The 13,865-nt window shown below is 41.9% G+C and overlaps 1 protein-coding gene across 6 annotated transcripts in view; it reads right to left on the bottom strand.

Moving 5' to 3' along the window:
* Positions 1–2,516: 2,516 nt before the first annotated feature.
* Positions 2,517–13,865, bottom strand: part of LYPD6 (LY6/PLAUR domain containing 6) — an 89,601-nt gene continuing 78,252 nt past the window's right edge. For 4 of the 6 annotated variants that reach the window (XM_053287055.1, XM_053287056.1, XM_053287054.1 and 1 more), the window contains exons 3-5: positions 8,066–8,164; positions 6,050–6,180; positions 2,517–3,289 (exon numbers count right to left, since the gene is read on the bottom strand). In XM_053287055.1, coding sequence (XP_053143030.1) covers positions 3,128–3,289; positions 6,050–6,180; positions 8,066–8,164 — 392 coding nt within the window. In that variant the 3' untranslated portion in view covers positions 2,517–3,127. Of the gene's footprint in view, positions 3,290–4,732; positions 4,850–6,049; positions 6,181–8,065; positions 8,165–8,954; positions 9,026–13,865 lie in introns of those variants that run through there. The other 2 variants (XM_053287058.1, XR_008314160.1) reach the window with 2 other exon arrangements.

The following is a 13,865-nucleotide window of genomic DNA, read 5'->3' as shown; positions in this document are numbered from 1 at the left end:
ATGATTAAAGCTGTCACCGAACATCGGGCGGTGGAGGGAGAAAGAAGCACGCACGTTCCTGGTTCCCTGTGAAGTGAAAATGACTGTGAAATGATCCTGCACAAGGGATCAATCTTGGTTGATCAATATGGCAACCAACATTGGCAACCCTACTTCAAATCTAAGATTGCTGGTGTTGGTTGCCCATGGTGACCAACCACAATTTACCCCTTCCACATGATCACTTCCTGGTCATCTTCAACATGCAGATGGCCAGGAATTAGGAGCACATGTGCCGCTGCCTCCATCCACCACCCAACATCCTCCAGCAGCTTTGATCATGAGAACCAGCCCTACTGATGTACAGCATATGCATATACAGCTCTGTATGCATGGACACATTGCATTCAACACATGTATAATGATACATTTCCTATCTGTACCCTACATTTGAGAAGACCTATATCCAGGTTCACTTTAAAAATGAATACATGTACAGCCATTCACACAAATACATGAAGAGGTGTATAGGCATCAGTATGCAAATACAATGCAATATCTGAACAGGGCCAAACATTCAAGGCCAAACAAGTTAGTCACAACTAAATTAAATCCCTTTGTTTTCAATGGGACTTAATGAAAGTGAGTTCATTTCATGAAGTAATTTCATTACTTAGTGAAATGAATTTTCATAGGAAACATAGGAAGCTGCCTTATACCAAGTCAGACCATTGGTCCATCTAGCTCAGTACTGTCTATACTGACTGGCACTGGCTTTCCAAGGTTTCAGGGAAGAGTCTCTCCCAGCCCTACATGCAGATGCCAGGGACTGAACCATTGAGCTATGGCCCATTCCCCTAAGGGGCATATCTTGCAGCAGACAGTGCTCGCACGTAGCTATCCATCCAAATGTAAACCAAGGCAAACTCTGCTTAGCAAAGGGGACAATTCAGGTTCACTACTGCAAGGCTGGCTCTCCACCCCAAACTTCCATTAGCAGCCTGGATCCAGTTAGAGTGTCAATGCATCCTGTTGCCAAGGAATTGACCCTGACCATTGAGCAAGAGGCCCAGTTGCCCACTGGAATGTACATTGGACCAAAACTATGGGGAAATTGTTCTACTGAAATCAGAGGAAACTATTTCCAGACAGTCCCCATAAACCCAGTTCAGAGCCCAGTATGCACTATGTATGCATATGCATGAAACTGCAGCATACGCGGTTCACCTCATTACGTTCAATGGATTGAGCAGATTCACACACACATTACAAACGAAACAAACTCCTACTTTCTGCATTACAATCAATATGACAGCTCATAACGTCATGTAAAATGGCTGGATTAGGTAGATGTTTTAGGATATTCGCTTATATACTATAGGGAAAGTAGATGGTGGGTTTGTTTTGGAAAGGGATTTTAATCAAGCACTTAGGAGTCTACCAAAAATGGTCTTCCTTTTTAGAGAACATTTCATTAAATAGCTTCCCCCCACTGTTTGACACTCTCACACACATAATTTACTTAAGAGCATGAATCTGTGTTGTAACTTGATAAAGTGCAGGTTCCCCAGTGATCAATGTTAGCCAAAAACAACTCATAAAAATCACCCTGATGTATGATTATATGTCTGTACATGGTATATAAAATTCCATCAAACTTCTATGCTTCAGCTAGTGGGATATAGTTGAATTGATGGCAATCTTACCAGCGCTGTTTTCTCCAATGAAATGGGAGCAAAATGGGTTTTTTGTTTGGGGTGGAGAACACTGAAGATAGTTTGTTTTTTAAAAAAAATACATTATATGTTATCAGAGACACAAGGGCAGCATCACCAGTAGTTGCTTATAAATGGAGCATTTCATGAATGATAGCTTATCTATTCTGATGATATCGTACAAAAATAAAGATTGTGTTCTACAGTAAAATAAGCCACATTGTGAGTCAAAAGTATTGCCAGAGCCGGTAAGAGCTAAAAGGTTTCAACTGAGGCATTTCTTTATAGAAAATAAGAATTTTGTCTACAATAAAGCTTTCTGAGAAAGGTCTGATTAAGCCTGAATCCTCATACTTGTTTTAGAGTGGTCCTACTGAAATGCCAGGGTTGTCTAATCCTCAGCATTAAGGGATACAAGTGCACACAATCCATTCACTTTAAAAGCAGGAAGAAGTTCACAAGGCCATGAACGGGAATGTGCAATGTAGACTTACTTTAGATATGGAAGTTAACGGGAAAGCCTCTATAAGTTACATAGCAACACAACAGATGCATTGCAGTGCTAAACACAAAATTACTCAGAAATAAATTCCACTTAACCCAATGGAATTTACTTCTTAGTATGCATGTTACAGCTTTAGTCTATTGATTGGTAAGAGGAAATTAATAGAATTATGATTTTAAAAGTGATCCAGATTAATTGGACAGTGGATTTTTTTTAACCTCAAGTATTTTAAATAAAAATTCAAAAACCAAGGCTTACAGGAATCATCTTAGAAGAGGCTTTTTCTCCAGCAGAAGAGAATTTTCAGCTAAAAATGCTTTCTTGATCAAAATCATTATTTTATTTATATGCACATTTATGCAGAATGTTAAAACCAATATAATTCATCAACTAGTATTTCTTTAGGGCTGTCAGCTGATCCATCGAAAGCCTATTTAGTGGACTTTTGATGGCTCAGCTGAGCTTCTAACCTGACGCTCTCTTGCTCAACTGGAATTATTGTGACTGCACAACTTCAGATACATTTTCTTAATGAAGGATATATTCTTTCAATCAAATATTTAAATGACCACATATTCTTTGATGACTACAAAAGCAATTCCCTTCAAAATATCAGAATTGCAACAAACTTCCCCTGCTTTCAAATTATAAACGTACAGACCAGAAACTATAAGCAGCAACCAAATTATCAGATGAATTAGTGATGACTAAAGTCCCATTAATATAAATGAGATTTAGTCATGACTAACTTAGGGTGCTGCCCTATGGCTTTTGAATGAACCAAAGCTAAAATGTCACTAAAAAAGTAAAGTTTTTTAAAAAAACAACTATTTAACATATATTAAATTAAGGTCAAATATGTATACATAAATATTTTCATCCTTGATTGCTTTCCCTGGTGTATAACTGGCTCCTTATCCTAAGACATCTACGTAGCGAAGATGAACAGGAGACACAACATTGTTACTGATGCACTTTGGAAATGTCTCTGTGTGTGATTTATGGGGGTAGTTGTTGCAAATATTGCATCACTAGCATTTCTGGGTAATGGCAAGTTGCAGATGTTTCCTTCACAGCAAGAAGTGCAGACCTGAAAGAAAGATAAGTGAAAATTATTTAAACCTTTGGATTGAGGAACTAACTACACATTACATGCAAACATGTGTGACCAATTGTCAGTAGTGGCTTTTAAATGAACAATCACTTCAGGTCTGAGGAATTAAGAGCACAAAAGCTGTGGGGGAGGGAGAAGTCACTTCATGCTTTCCATGCCTGTTTTCTCCATTCCAAATCTTGCCCTCAAGCAGCTTCATTCCTCCTCAGGGTTCTAAAATAATGTTTCTTGCAAATTTGGAGCAAGAACTGATAAGCAGTGAAGAGGTTAAGCACTGCCTGGGATCAATAATCGACAGTGACGAATGCTGTGCTACTCTCTGGCCCAAACTTCCTCCCAGTTTTGAGAGTTGCGGAGTGGAATACAGATCATGCTGACAGTTGTAGAGTACTTTAGAGAAGGTCAGAACTGCAACGAACCATGTGACCTCTAACCCCTAGGGTTGAAGAAAAGGTTAGGCTTTTTTTGTTCTGAAGACATGGAAGCACCTCAAAAAGCCAGTGCCAAAATGTCAGGGCCCACCCTCTCTTCCTAATTCAGGAGAGGGAGTCTGGAGTTTATAGTTTTGCTGTTGCCTTCTGACACTTAAAATGCCTTCAGGGCTCTGATCTCTGAAGCACTCTTTTCCAGAGATCTCTGGAAAGGAGTGCTGGTCTCCAGGGTCTTGTCACTTTTGTGGGTTTTGGGGTGTTCCAAGTACCTTTGAAACCCATCACCAACAAATCCCAGTCTTCTTCACTAGAGAAGAACAGAAACCTGTACTGAAGCTGTGCTCCCAAGCTGCATGGAACATTTCAGAGAAGGAATGGCAAAGCTACAAGTTCTAGCCTCCAGAGTCACACAGGAAGTCTAGAGCTTGTTTAATGCCTGTTTTCCAAGATTATCCAAATGCCCTGAAAGCACAGAAGCATAAAAGCCCACCCCTTCTGCCAACACTGGGAGGTGGGGAGGGGCAGAGATCCAGCTCCTGAGTTTGGGAGGAAACTGGGATTTGCCGCCTTCCCTCGAGTTGAAACCCCACTCCATCACGGACAATCAAAGTTTGTAGACCTCTAGTGAAGCACCATCCTCCACATTTGAGGTTGTGTTTCCATTATTTAAAAAGTCACTGGTACTTGTCTGTCTTTGTGTGTGTGTTTGCGTGTATAAAAATGTAGTCAGCCCTTAGTGTGATAAATATATAACATGATACTTAGCAACAGTCCTTTATACTGGGGAGAGGGAGGAGGCTAAATGTGGGCAGGTAGTTTTCCCTCCTATTTAACATTATCTGCATAAATTGCAAATCTTTGCTACTTTTAAAAAAAACATACTTTGATTAAAACACATAATATAATTACAATAATTAGATACAGATGTAACTCTTTACATCTTTGGATACAGATGTAACAAACTCTTCCCCAAAACATTAGTGCCTACCATAAAAACGTCTAGCCATGTTGATTGTCTTTTATCTTGTACAATTATCATTTTAATTCCTCGGGGAGGTTTCCACACATATTTTATGCTTTCAACATGCTACTCTTCCACAATTCTCTAAAATTAAAGAATATTGATTTGATATAAAGGCTCATCTGTGGATTAAAAAAGGAAACAACTAGCATGACATCTGAACTGGAATCCCAGACCCCATCACTTCAAAAGGGTACAAGCCCTGCCACCCACTGCTCTCCAGGAACTCCGGGTCCCTGCCCATCAAGCTCCTATTCACAGAGACAGGGATTCACCTCACTGAAGGGAGGTACTGCTTTGCACAGCCCATGAGGGACCCCTCTTCCACTGCTCAAAATGGTGCTCTTTCAGGAGAAGATCTTGCTGTCTGATGCTTTGCCTCCCACTACTCCTAGCTGCATCACTTTTCATTCTGACCACTTCACTGGCTGAGCTTGGAAAAACCTTTACGTTTCCTGGAGGAGTGTGGCAGAACATCCCAGTGCTGGCACCTCTGTCACCCAACAGAGCCTCTGGGATGATACACTACTCACAATCCATGTTCCCTGTGACAGGGTTTCCCAAATGTTGTTGACTACAATTACCAGCATGCCCAGCTGCAATGGCCTTTGGCTGGGGATTATGGGAGTTGTAGTCAACACCACACGGGAATCCCTGTTACAGGTAACACTGCTCACGACTTCTAACATTAGCTCTACAGAATTCATACAAGCTTATAGTTAAATAGCTAGAGACTTTTAAAATAAAATATTCTTACACAGGCCGAGAGTCTAAGAAGCATGTCCTGCCCTTCCAAGGGCATTTTGGGTGTACACTACTCAAACAGCATCCCTCTCTACCATGCCACATGGTCAGCCACTTTCAAATTGAGGGGACATTCCAGAGCAGATCGTATAGGACACTGCTGTTTAATTTTTATTTTTTTAAGTCAAGAATTCCTGTGCCCACGCCCTATTTTGGGGTGTGTGTGTGTAAAATGCAATGTTATCCTCACCTCCAGCCTGAAGCATACTGTCCAGAAACAATTTTATTATGCCTATATTGTTTTTGGAGGGTGGAGAACCCAGCCAAAGTGTTTCAGGAAAGGTTTGCATAGTCAATTTGCATTCACAAAGGTCATATATTGCAGGATCTTACTGCAAGAAACTGCTAAGAAAGAAACTGCCAGAGCATTGTCAAACATCGCAATTCTGTGTGTGAATTATACCGGTTGGTTGACCAAAAAACCGGCCACAGTTGGAAGTTACTTAACTGCATAAATGAACATAAAATTCTGCTTCTCACCTTACGTCCTTCATGGGGGAGATCTACGCATCCTGTAGACAGGCAATGTTCCAGCGCTACACAACGCTTAGTAACCAATACGCTATTTCCATTAGCTTCCAGTATGTGTTGCGTATAGCAGTATCTTGTGTCTGCCAAGGCAATAAAGAGAATCTGAGTTTGGACAGGTTTTCCTGTCACGAGTCATCTTGTGGAGCAACAAGGGAGACTACCTAAATCAGAGATGTGCACCTAATTGTGATAATCTGGGAACTTTTGGCCCTTTCCCTACTAAGATTGCGTGTAGACCAGAAGACCTCTTCTGCTCCTTTCCTAAAAGCCATGTAAGCTAGTGGACATCATCACCAATCTTGTGGTAAAAAAATCAGCATGTTATGTACTGTGAAGCTTTATTTTGTCAGTCCTAGGCCAAGTTCTAATTTATTAGGATGAACCCAAGTTCTACTTTATCATGTACAAGAAACATTCATCTGTTCATTTCTTCAAAATCTTACATTGCCTATAGTAACAGAAGCTGACAAAATCATAGGACATAATTACATCTGTGCTGTCTCTCTTAGAGCAATGCTGCTTGGTGTTTTGTTTTACAGATCCTCGTTGAACTCATTCAGGATGCCAATCCTGGCAAATCCTAAAGAACTTGTGCGCAGCCAACTCTGATTCCTCTATTGTCTGCATGGCAGATGTGGGGAATAATGGGCAAGGATGGGGGTTACACAGTCCACAGAGCAGGAAAGAACACTGCTGGTATGCAAAATCTCCATACACCTTTCTTCAAGATACCTGCGCTTCCATTTCAACACTGGTGTGCCAAACCAAAATCTTGGGAAGGTCACAAAAGATTTTCTGCTTGTGCACACTTGAACATTTCTCTTTCCTCTCTCTTCTCACCCCACCCCTTTGGAAAATTACTATAAAGCTGGATCTTTAAAGATTTTCCTACCAAGAAAAAAATTCAGTGTCAATGAAAATTCCTTTTAGAAACAGCGGAGTTTTGATTGAAAAGTCCAAAAGAGCAGCATGCTTCGAAAGTTTGCTATCCTGAAATAACTTTACATGTTCATTCTTTCAAAATTATCTCTGGAAAAGAAGTCCAAGTAACCCCCAACTCTGAGCCCAACTCTGGCTAAGGCAAATGTCTAACTGCAAAGTCCAGTGTTTCCCGTGATCTTTAATGGTTGTAGGCTAAATAAGCTAGGTGAATAAATGTTATCAAATAGTTCAATCTAAACAAATTTTGGAGCCTTTGTTGAAAAGATAAAAGATGGATTAGATTTTCCACCTGGTCAGTTCTAGCCTCCAAATCCCATATTTTGTAAATACACAGCAATCCTGCTGTGGCAACATGTAAAAGATTCCTGGTATCTTTCAAAGCAGATAAAACAATAAGAGCTTTAATAAAAGCCGAACTGTGGCAAGTGTATCTCCACTAGACCATCAAAAGCAGGTAGATTATAAGATGAGCTAATGAATCAAAGGGAGTAATGAAAACATGCATTCAAAATTGTAAGCTGTCGTGCAGCCCAATTAGTTGCTCTGCTTTAATGTCCAAACTCATGTCTCTTTGAAGCTGGAAAATGTCTTTAGAAGTCATTGCTGCTGTTCACTGGGTTGTATTTTATTGAATGGAGCATTAAGCAAATGTGGTTATAACCATTTGCAATCCAACTACAAAAGAACCGATTTATATTGGTACTCTCGCACAGAGGCCCAGGACATTTCATGCACAAGGTAGTGATTTTTTGGAGGGACGGGAGACGGGGAGAGGACATCAGCCCCTCCCTTTATTACAGAATCTCTCTTGCTCATATTCCTTTCCATCTCCCTTCATTTCTCCTTCTCCATTCCAACCTCTGCTCACTTTGTGTAGTCTGTGACCTGCATATGGCAGATTAAATACAGGTGACTCTTTAGGGATGGTTCATTGGAAGAAATTCTGCAGTAGGTTCTCCAACCATTCCTAGAACAGACACACTTTCTGAGAATGTGCTGATTTGCAAAAGGCAGCTTGTTTACCTTTTGGACAATAGATATCTGGAGCCCACTGGTTGCATTCGTAGTTGTCTACTGCTTGTTCACAGGTGAAACATTTGAATCCACCAGGATATGGAGTGGCTGTAAAAAGTAAAACCAGAAGAAAGGTTAGTTTATTATTAATCCAGTATGGACCACTTCCTTTTAAGAGATTTTAAAATAATCATTTTAAAAAGAAATAATAGGGATAACTTGTCATACTGGATTTTCACAGAGTTACACAGAGAAGCTGAACATCTGTACAATGAACTGGATTTTCTGGCATTTCACTCTCTCTCACATATCTAAACTCACTAAACTCGGAGCTCAAAATTTGTCTGAAGTCAAAATAAGAACAATTAAAAGCAAAGCATAATTGGCTGAAGGAGAATACTTTCTATCAATTGGTTGGGTCAGAATCCACAACTGGGCTGGGCATCAGAAAAGCACATCCATATCAGGTTGGTGGGTTTGTTTGTTGGTTTTAAAGAGAGACTGGGCAGGGGAAAGACGAACATTAAAAACAAAGTTAAAGTGTGCCCCAAGATGGCTGACAAGCCATCTATAACTTAAAATATCACTGATCAATTAATGTCACATTTATTTACCACTTGGTAACAACTACAACAACAAAAGAGTTCTCAAAGAAATGAGAAGATGATTCCTTGTCCCAAAGGGGCTCACAGTATAAAAAGGAAAACACAAGGGAGACACACCAGCATGCAACCGTCCCTGGGCAGGGATGCTATGCTGGGCTGAATAGGAACAGCTGCTCTCTCCTTGTCAAATTTAAGAGAGCCACCAAGGTGCCTTTCTGCCTATTAGCAGAGGGAGAAGGTTATATTTTACAGAAGAAAAGATATTAAGATCTTTTACAGAAGTAAACGTCAACCTTTTAAAATCTGGGACCCATCTTCATCCACAAACTGCAACATTTTAAGATTTAAACAAAAAAGCAGCAGGCCTTTTCCGCAATCCAGGCAACTCTAGCTCCAAAGAAATCCCCAGCTGTTTGCACAGCTTTCCCCACTCCCAGTGAGAACAAGTGAAGCAGTCAACTTTGAATTCAGAAGCTTTACAGGTTTTGGCTGCCACAGTGGCCATATAAGAAAGGTAACAGTCCACAAAAAGAAGTAAGCCATAAACAGCAGTTCTCAGTGCAACACCGTTTAAGAACCCCTAGATTCGGATAGTGCTACAGATGCACGGTTGAATGTGTGCTTCCGCCAGGACCTATTTGTAAAGTATATTGTTCTGCTTCCCCTTCTTTGACTGACTTCAACCAGTCCTTTGCTACAAAGAGGGAAATTTAATTTACAGGGCACATCTGCTTTATAGCCTTGTGGCTACAATCCTATGTACACTTACTCAGGATTAGTAAACCCCATTGTACAAAATGGGACTTACTTCTGGGCAAATGTGCACTAGATTGTGCGGTTTAACAGTAAATTCATCTCTCCACTGGGAAGTATACTTCAGGTAGGGGGTGGGGGTAGGGATTTCCAACACAGAGATTATCTGCACCCTCAAACAACTGCAATTCCAAGGATGATTGGGAAGAAGCAGTTTGTGATAGTTAAACTGGTATAAAATCCATATAAGTTTGTAGATATACCCTTAGTCCTGGGAAGGCCTTGTCTACAGCGATAAGCCCCTGATTAGATTCAGTGGCATTGCCTAACTGATCCTTTTAATTTCAAAGGGACTGCTTTAAGCAATTTTCCTCATCAAGTCAACCACTGACTATGCTAGACTATGCTACAAAATTTTAGCTTTTGCTTAACTGAGGCAAGAAAATAGAATACAAAAGGACCAGACATACATTTCATATGATAAACATTTGCAACAGTGAACAAAGATCTGTGGACTTAGACGTGAAGAACAAATTCTTGTGTAGATGAGATGATGCTTAATTTCAAAGAAGAGTGTTAGTTCGACAAACAAATTTTCTGAACTGGTATCTCGCCAGGGCCTTAGAAACATCTTGATCAATATAAAGTGTTAGTTAATTTTGGCTTTTGAGGAACATTCCATTATACAGCTGTTAGCGAGATTATGCTTTTTTTTCATAAGAGGCCTGAATTAAAGCATAGACTTTCACGGTTGTATTATCTAGGAGCTGTCAAAGAGTGATTACTTTCTTCCTCCTGGGAAAAATGAAAGCCTGTTATAGTGATTGTGCATTGGCAAGCAGCCTATATCAACTTCATAGATCATACTATCATTACTAACTCACAAAAGATGCCTTGGGCCTTGGAACACTGAAACAGTTTAGTCCTCTGCTCCAAAAAGGAACCAGTATCTTCCAAAAGAAAGATGAAAAGAAGGCTTTATACCTGCTGCCAAGACTGGAAAACATCCCTGGTGCTTGGGTTCCCAAGCACCTACAAATCTGATGCCAAGGAATAGGATTCCAGTGCCAAGGTATTCAAAACTACTTATTCAGCTGTGCTCGGTGCTCATGGCTCTCTGTAATTTGGTTTTCTTACTCATCACATTTTCCTTCTGTTCTGTCCTGTAACACATTTTTCTCCCACTTGAAGTGACAGGATGGCTAGAAGATAGTGAATTCTGTGCTTTGATGCCCTATAACAAGAGTTCCCAACCATTTCTTTAAAAGTGTACCCCTTCTGTTCCTAACCTTCATCTCAGGTACCTCATAGAGATTTTGTGTGTGTATCCACACACCAATTTAAATGTTACAGCTATAAGACAGGATAGTTATTCATAAGTACTTCCATTGAAATTAATGAGACATGTTTACTTGCCCTATTAATTTCAATAGGAGTAAAGGTAAAGGTAAAGTGTGCCGTCAAGTCAATTTCGACTCCTGGTGCCCACAGAGCCCTGTGGTTTTATTTGGTAGAATACAGGAGGGGTTTACCATTGCCTCCTCCCACTCAGTGTAAGATGATGCCTTTCAGCATCTTCCTATATCGCCGCTGCCCGATATAGCACCAGTGGGGATTTGAACCGGCAACCTTCTGCTTGTTAGTCAAGCATTTCCCTGCTGTGCCACTTAATGGGAGTACTCACTGCTAATTTTCTGAAGCCTGTCAGTCAGACTCCAGGGAGGGATACACTGAGCTTCAGTAGGTAGCCAGCCAGTCGTCACTCTCCTCCCTTTTCTTCTGCATCACATCACTGAGGGAATGTAGGCTTCAAGGCAGTGACCCTCAGATGGGGAACAAATTGTGTGGCTGCAGCATGGGGAAGCAGGAGGGCCCTGAGTACCCCCTGGGAGCCCTACAAGTGCCCCTAGGAGTACTAGTACTCTCTGTTGGGAACCCTTGCCCTATAATGTTACTTTTGAGATCAAATATGCTAGAGATGAGAATGGTTTCCAGCGCAAGAGTTGGAAGAGCTGAAATCCCAATAAACATGAGAGGGCAAAGGACTAAATTCTTTTTTTAAAAGCCCAGATCCTAAATTGCTGGATCAGGTTCTCTCATATGGTTACAGAATAAGTACAATATATCAATTGACATAAAGACATTTTGACATCACGAAACATAGTTTGCAAACTATCTAAAATACTGGCCGGTAACTAAAGTAAATGTGCCGTCAAGTCGATTTCGACTCCTGGCACCCACAGAACCCTGTGACTGTCTTCGGTAGAATAAAGGAGGGGTTTACCATTGCCATCTCCCATGCAGTATGAGATTTTGCCTTTCAGCATCTTCCTATATCGCTGCTGCCCAATATAGGTGTTTCCCATAGTCTGGGAAACATACCAGCGGGGATTCGAACCAGCAACCTTCTGCTTGTTAGTCAAGCATTTCCCCGCTGAAACAGGGAACAGTGGTTAGAAGTGTGAGCTATGAGCTGGAGCCCCTTGGTTCAATTCTCAGCTCAGCCTCAAACTCAATGAGTGGTCATAGATAATCTACTAAAGGGCTTGACAAATCCCAGTAGGGGTATACCCAACCATGGCTCGAGCACTAGTTTGGCACTGCAGGGAGGGGAGGGAGGGTTTAAGAAAGAGGTGTGCAGGTCCTTACTTGCTTACATGCAGCTGCCTGCTCAGCCCAAGTACCCCCACACGGCGCAAGCAAACACATGGCGTCTGCACATGCGCATTTGTGTGGTCAGCATGGTAAGGACCTGTTTTCCTCTTTCTTCAAGCTCTTGCTCCCTGCTCCCCTCCCCTCAGTGCCGAACCGGTGCTTGCACCTCAGTTCGTGCACACCCCTAAATCCCAGGCTCCAGAGAGCCATGGTGCCTAGAAATTCAACAGTGGCACCTAGACGAGGATATTCAAAGTCTGCTTGTTCTGATTCCAACAAGAGCCAGACAGAAATTTTGAAATATTTTATGACTATTAATATAAATATTTAAATTTATATACCACATGTCAACAGAAGTTCTAAAAGCAGTTTACACACACACACACACACACACACACACACACACACACACAGAGATGGTTCTCTGTCCCAAAGGGCTCACAATCTAAAAAGAAACACAATGTACAAACAAGCAACAGCCACAGGTGGGATGCTGTGCTAGAGGAGAAGTGGGCCAGTTGCTCTCCCTCTGCTAAATCTAAGAGAATCGCCACTTTAAGAGGTACCACTATACATCCTATACAGGAGCCTCTTATGTACAGTGAGGGAAATAAGCATTTGATCCCCTGCTGATTTTGTCCGTTTGCCCTCTGACACAGAAATGACCAGGCTATAATTGGAATGGTAGGTTTATTGTAGCTGTGAGAGACAGAATAACAACAAACAAACCCTCAAAAGCCCAGTGCCCAAAAGTCAGCGATGGATTTGCATTGTAGTGAGGGAAATAAGTATTCGATCCCCTATCAACCAGCAAGATTTCAGGCTCCCAGGTGTCTTTTCACTATATGCAGGTAACGAGCTGAGAGGAGGAACACCCTCTGTAAGGGAGTGCTCCTAATCCCAGCATGTTACAGTACCTGTATAAGACACCTGTCCATAGAAGCAAGCAATTACTCAGCTTCCAAACTCACCACCATGCCCAAGACCAAAGAGCTGTCAAAGGATGTCAGGGACAAGGTTGTAGACCTGCACAAGGCTGGACTGGGCTACAAGACTATCGCCAAGCAGCTTGGTGAGAAGGTGACTACAGTTGGCACGATAACTCGCAAATGGAAGAAACACAAAACAACTGTCAATCTCCCTCGGTCTGGGGCTCCATGCAAGATCTCACCTCGTGGAGTTGCAATGATCATGAGAACGGTGACAAAGCAGCCCAGAACTACACGGGGGGAACTTGTCAATGATCTCAGGGCAGCTGGAACCATAGTCACCAAGAAAACAATTGGTAACACACTACGCTGTGAAGGACTGAAATCTTGCAGTGCCCGCAAGGTCCCCCTGCTCAAGGCAGCACATGTACACGCCCGTCTGCAGTTTGCCAATGCACATCTGAATGATCCAGAGGAGAACTGGGCGAAAGTGTTGTGGTCAGATGAGACCAAAATCGAGCTCTTTGGCATCAACTCAACTCGCCGTGTGTGGAGGAGGAGGAATGCTGCCTATGAGCCCAAGAACACCATCCCCACCGTCAAACATGGAGGTGGACACATTATGCTTTGGGGGTGTTTTTCTGCTAAGAGGACAGGACACCTTCACCGCATCGAAGGGACGATGGACGGGACCATGTGCCGTCAGATCTTGGGTGAGCACCTCCTTCCCTCAGCCAGGGCATTGAGAATGGGTCGTGGATGGGTATTCCAGCATGACAATGACCCAAAACACACAGCCAAGGCAACAAAGGAGTGGCTCAAGAAGAAGCACATGAAGGTCCTGGAGTGGCCCAGCCAGTCTCCAGA

This window comes from Hemicordylus capensis, chromosome 1 (assembly GCF_027244095.1).
Source record: "Hemicordylus capensis ecotype Gifberg chromosome 1, rHemCap1.1.pri, whole genome shotgun sequence".
Classification (NCBI taxonomy): Eukaryota; Metazoa; Chordata; class Lepidosauria; order Squamata; family Cordylidae; genus Hemicordylus; species Hemicordylus capensis.
The sequence above is the reverse complement of the archived record's forward strand: the minus strand, read 5'-3'. Positions and strand labels throughout refer to the sequence as shown.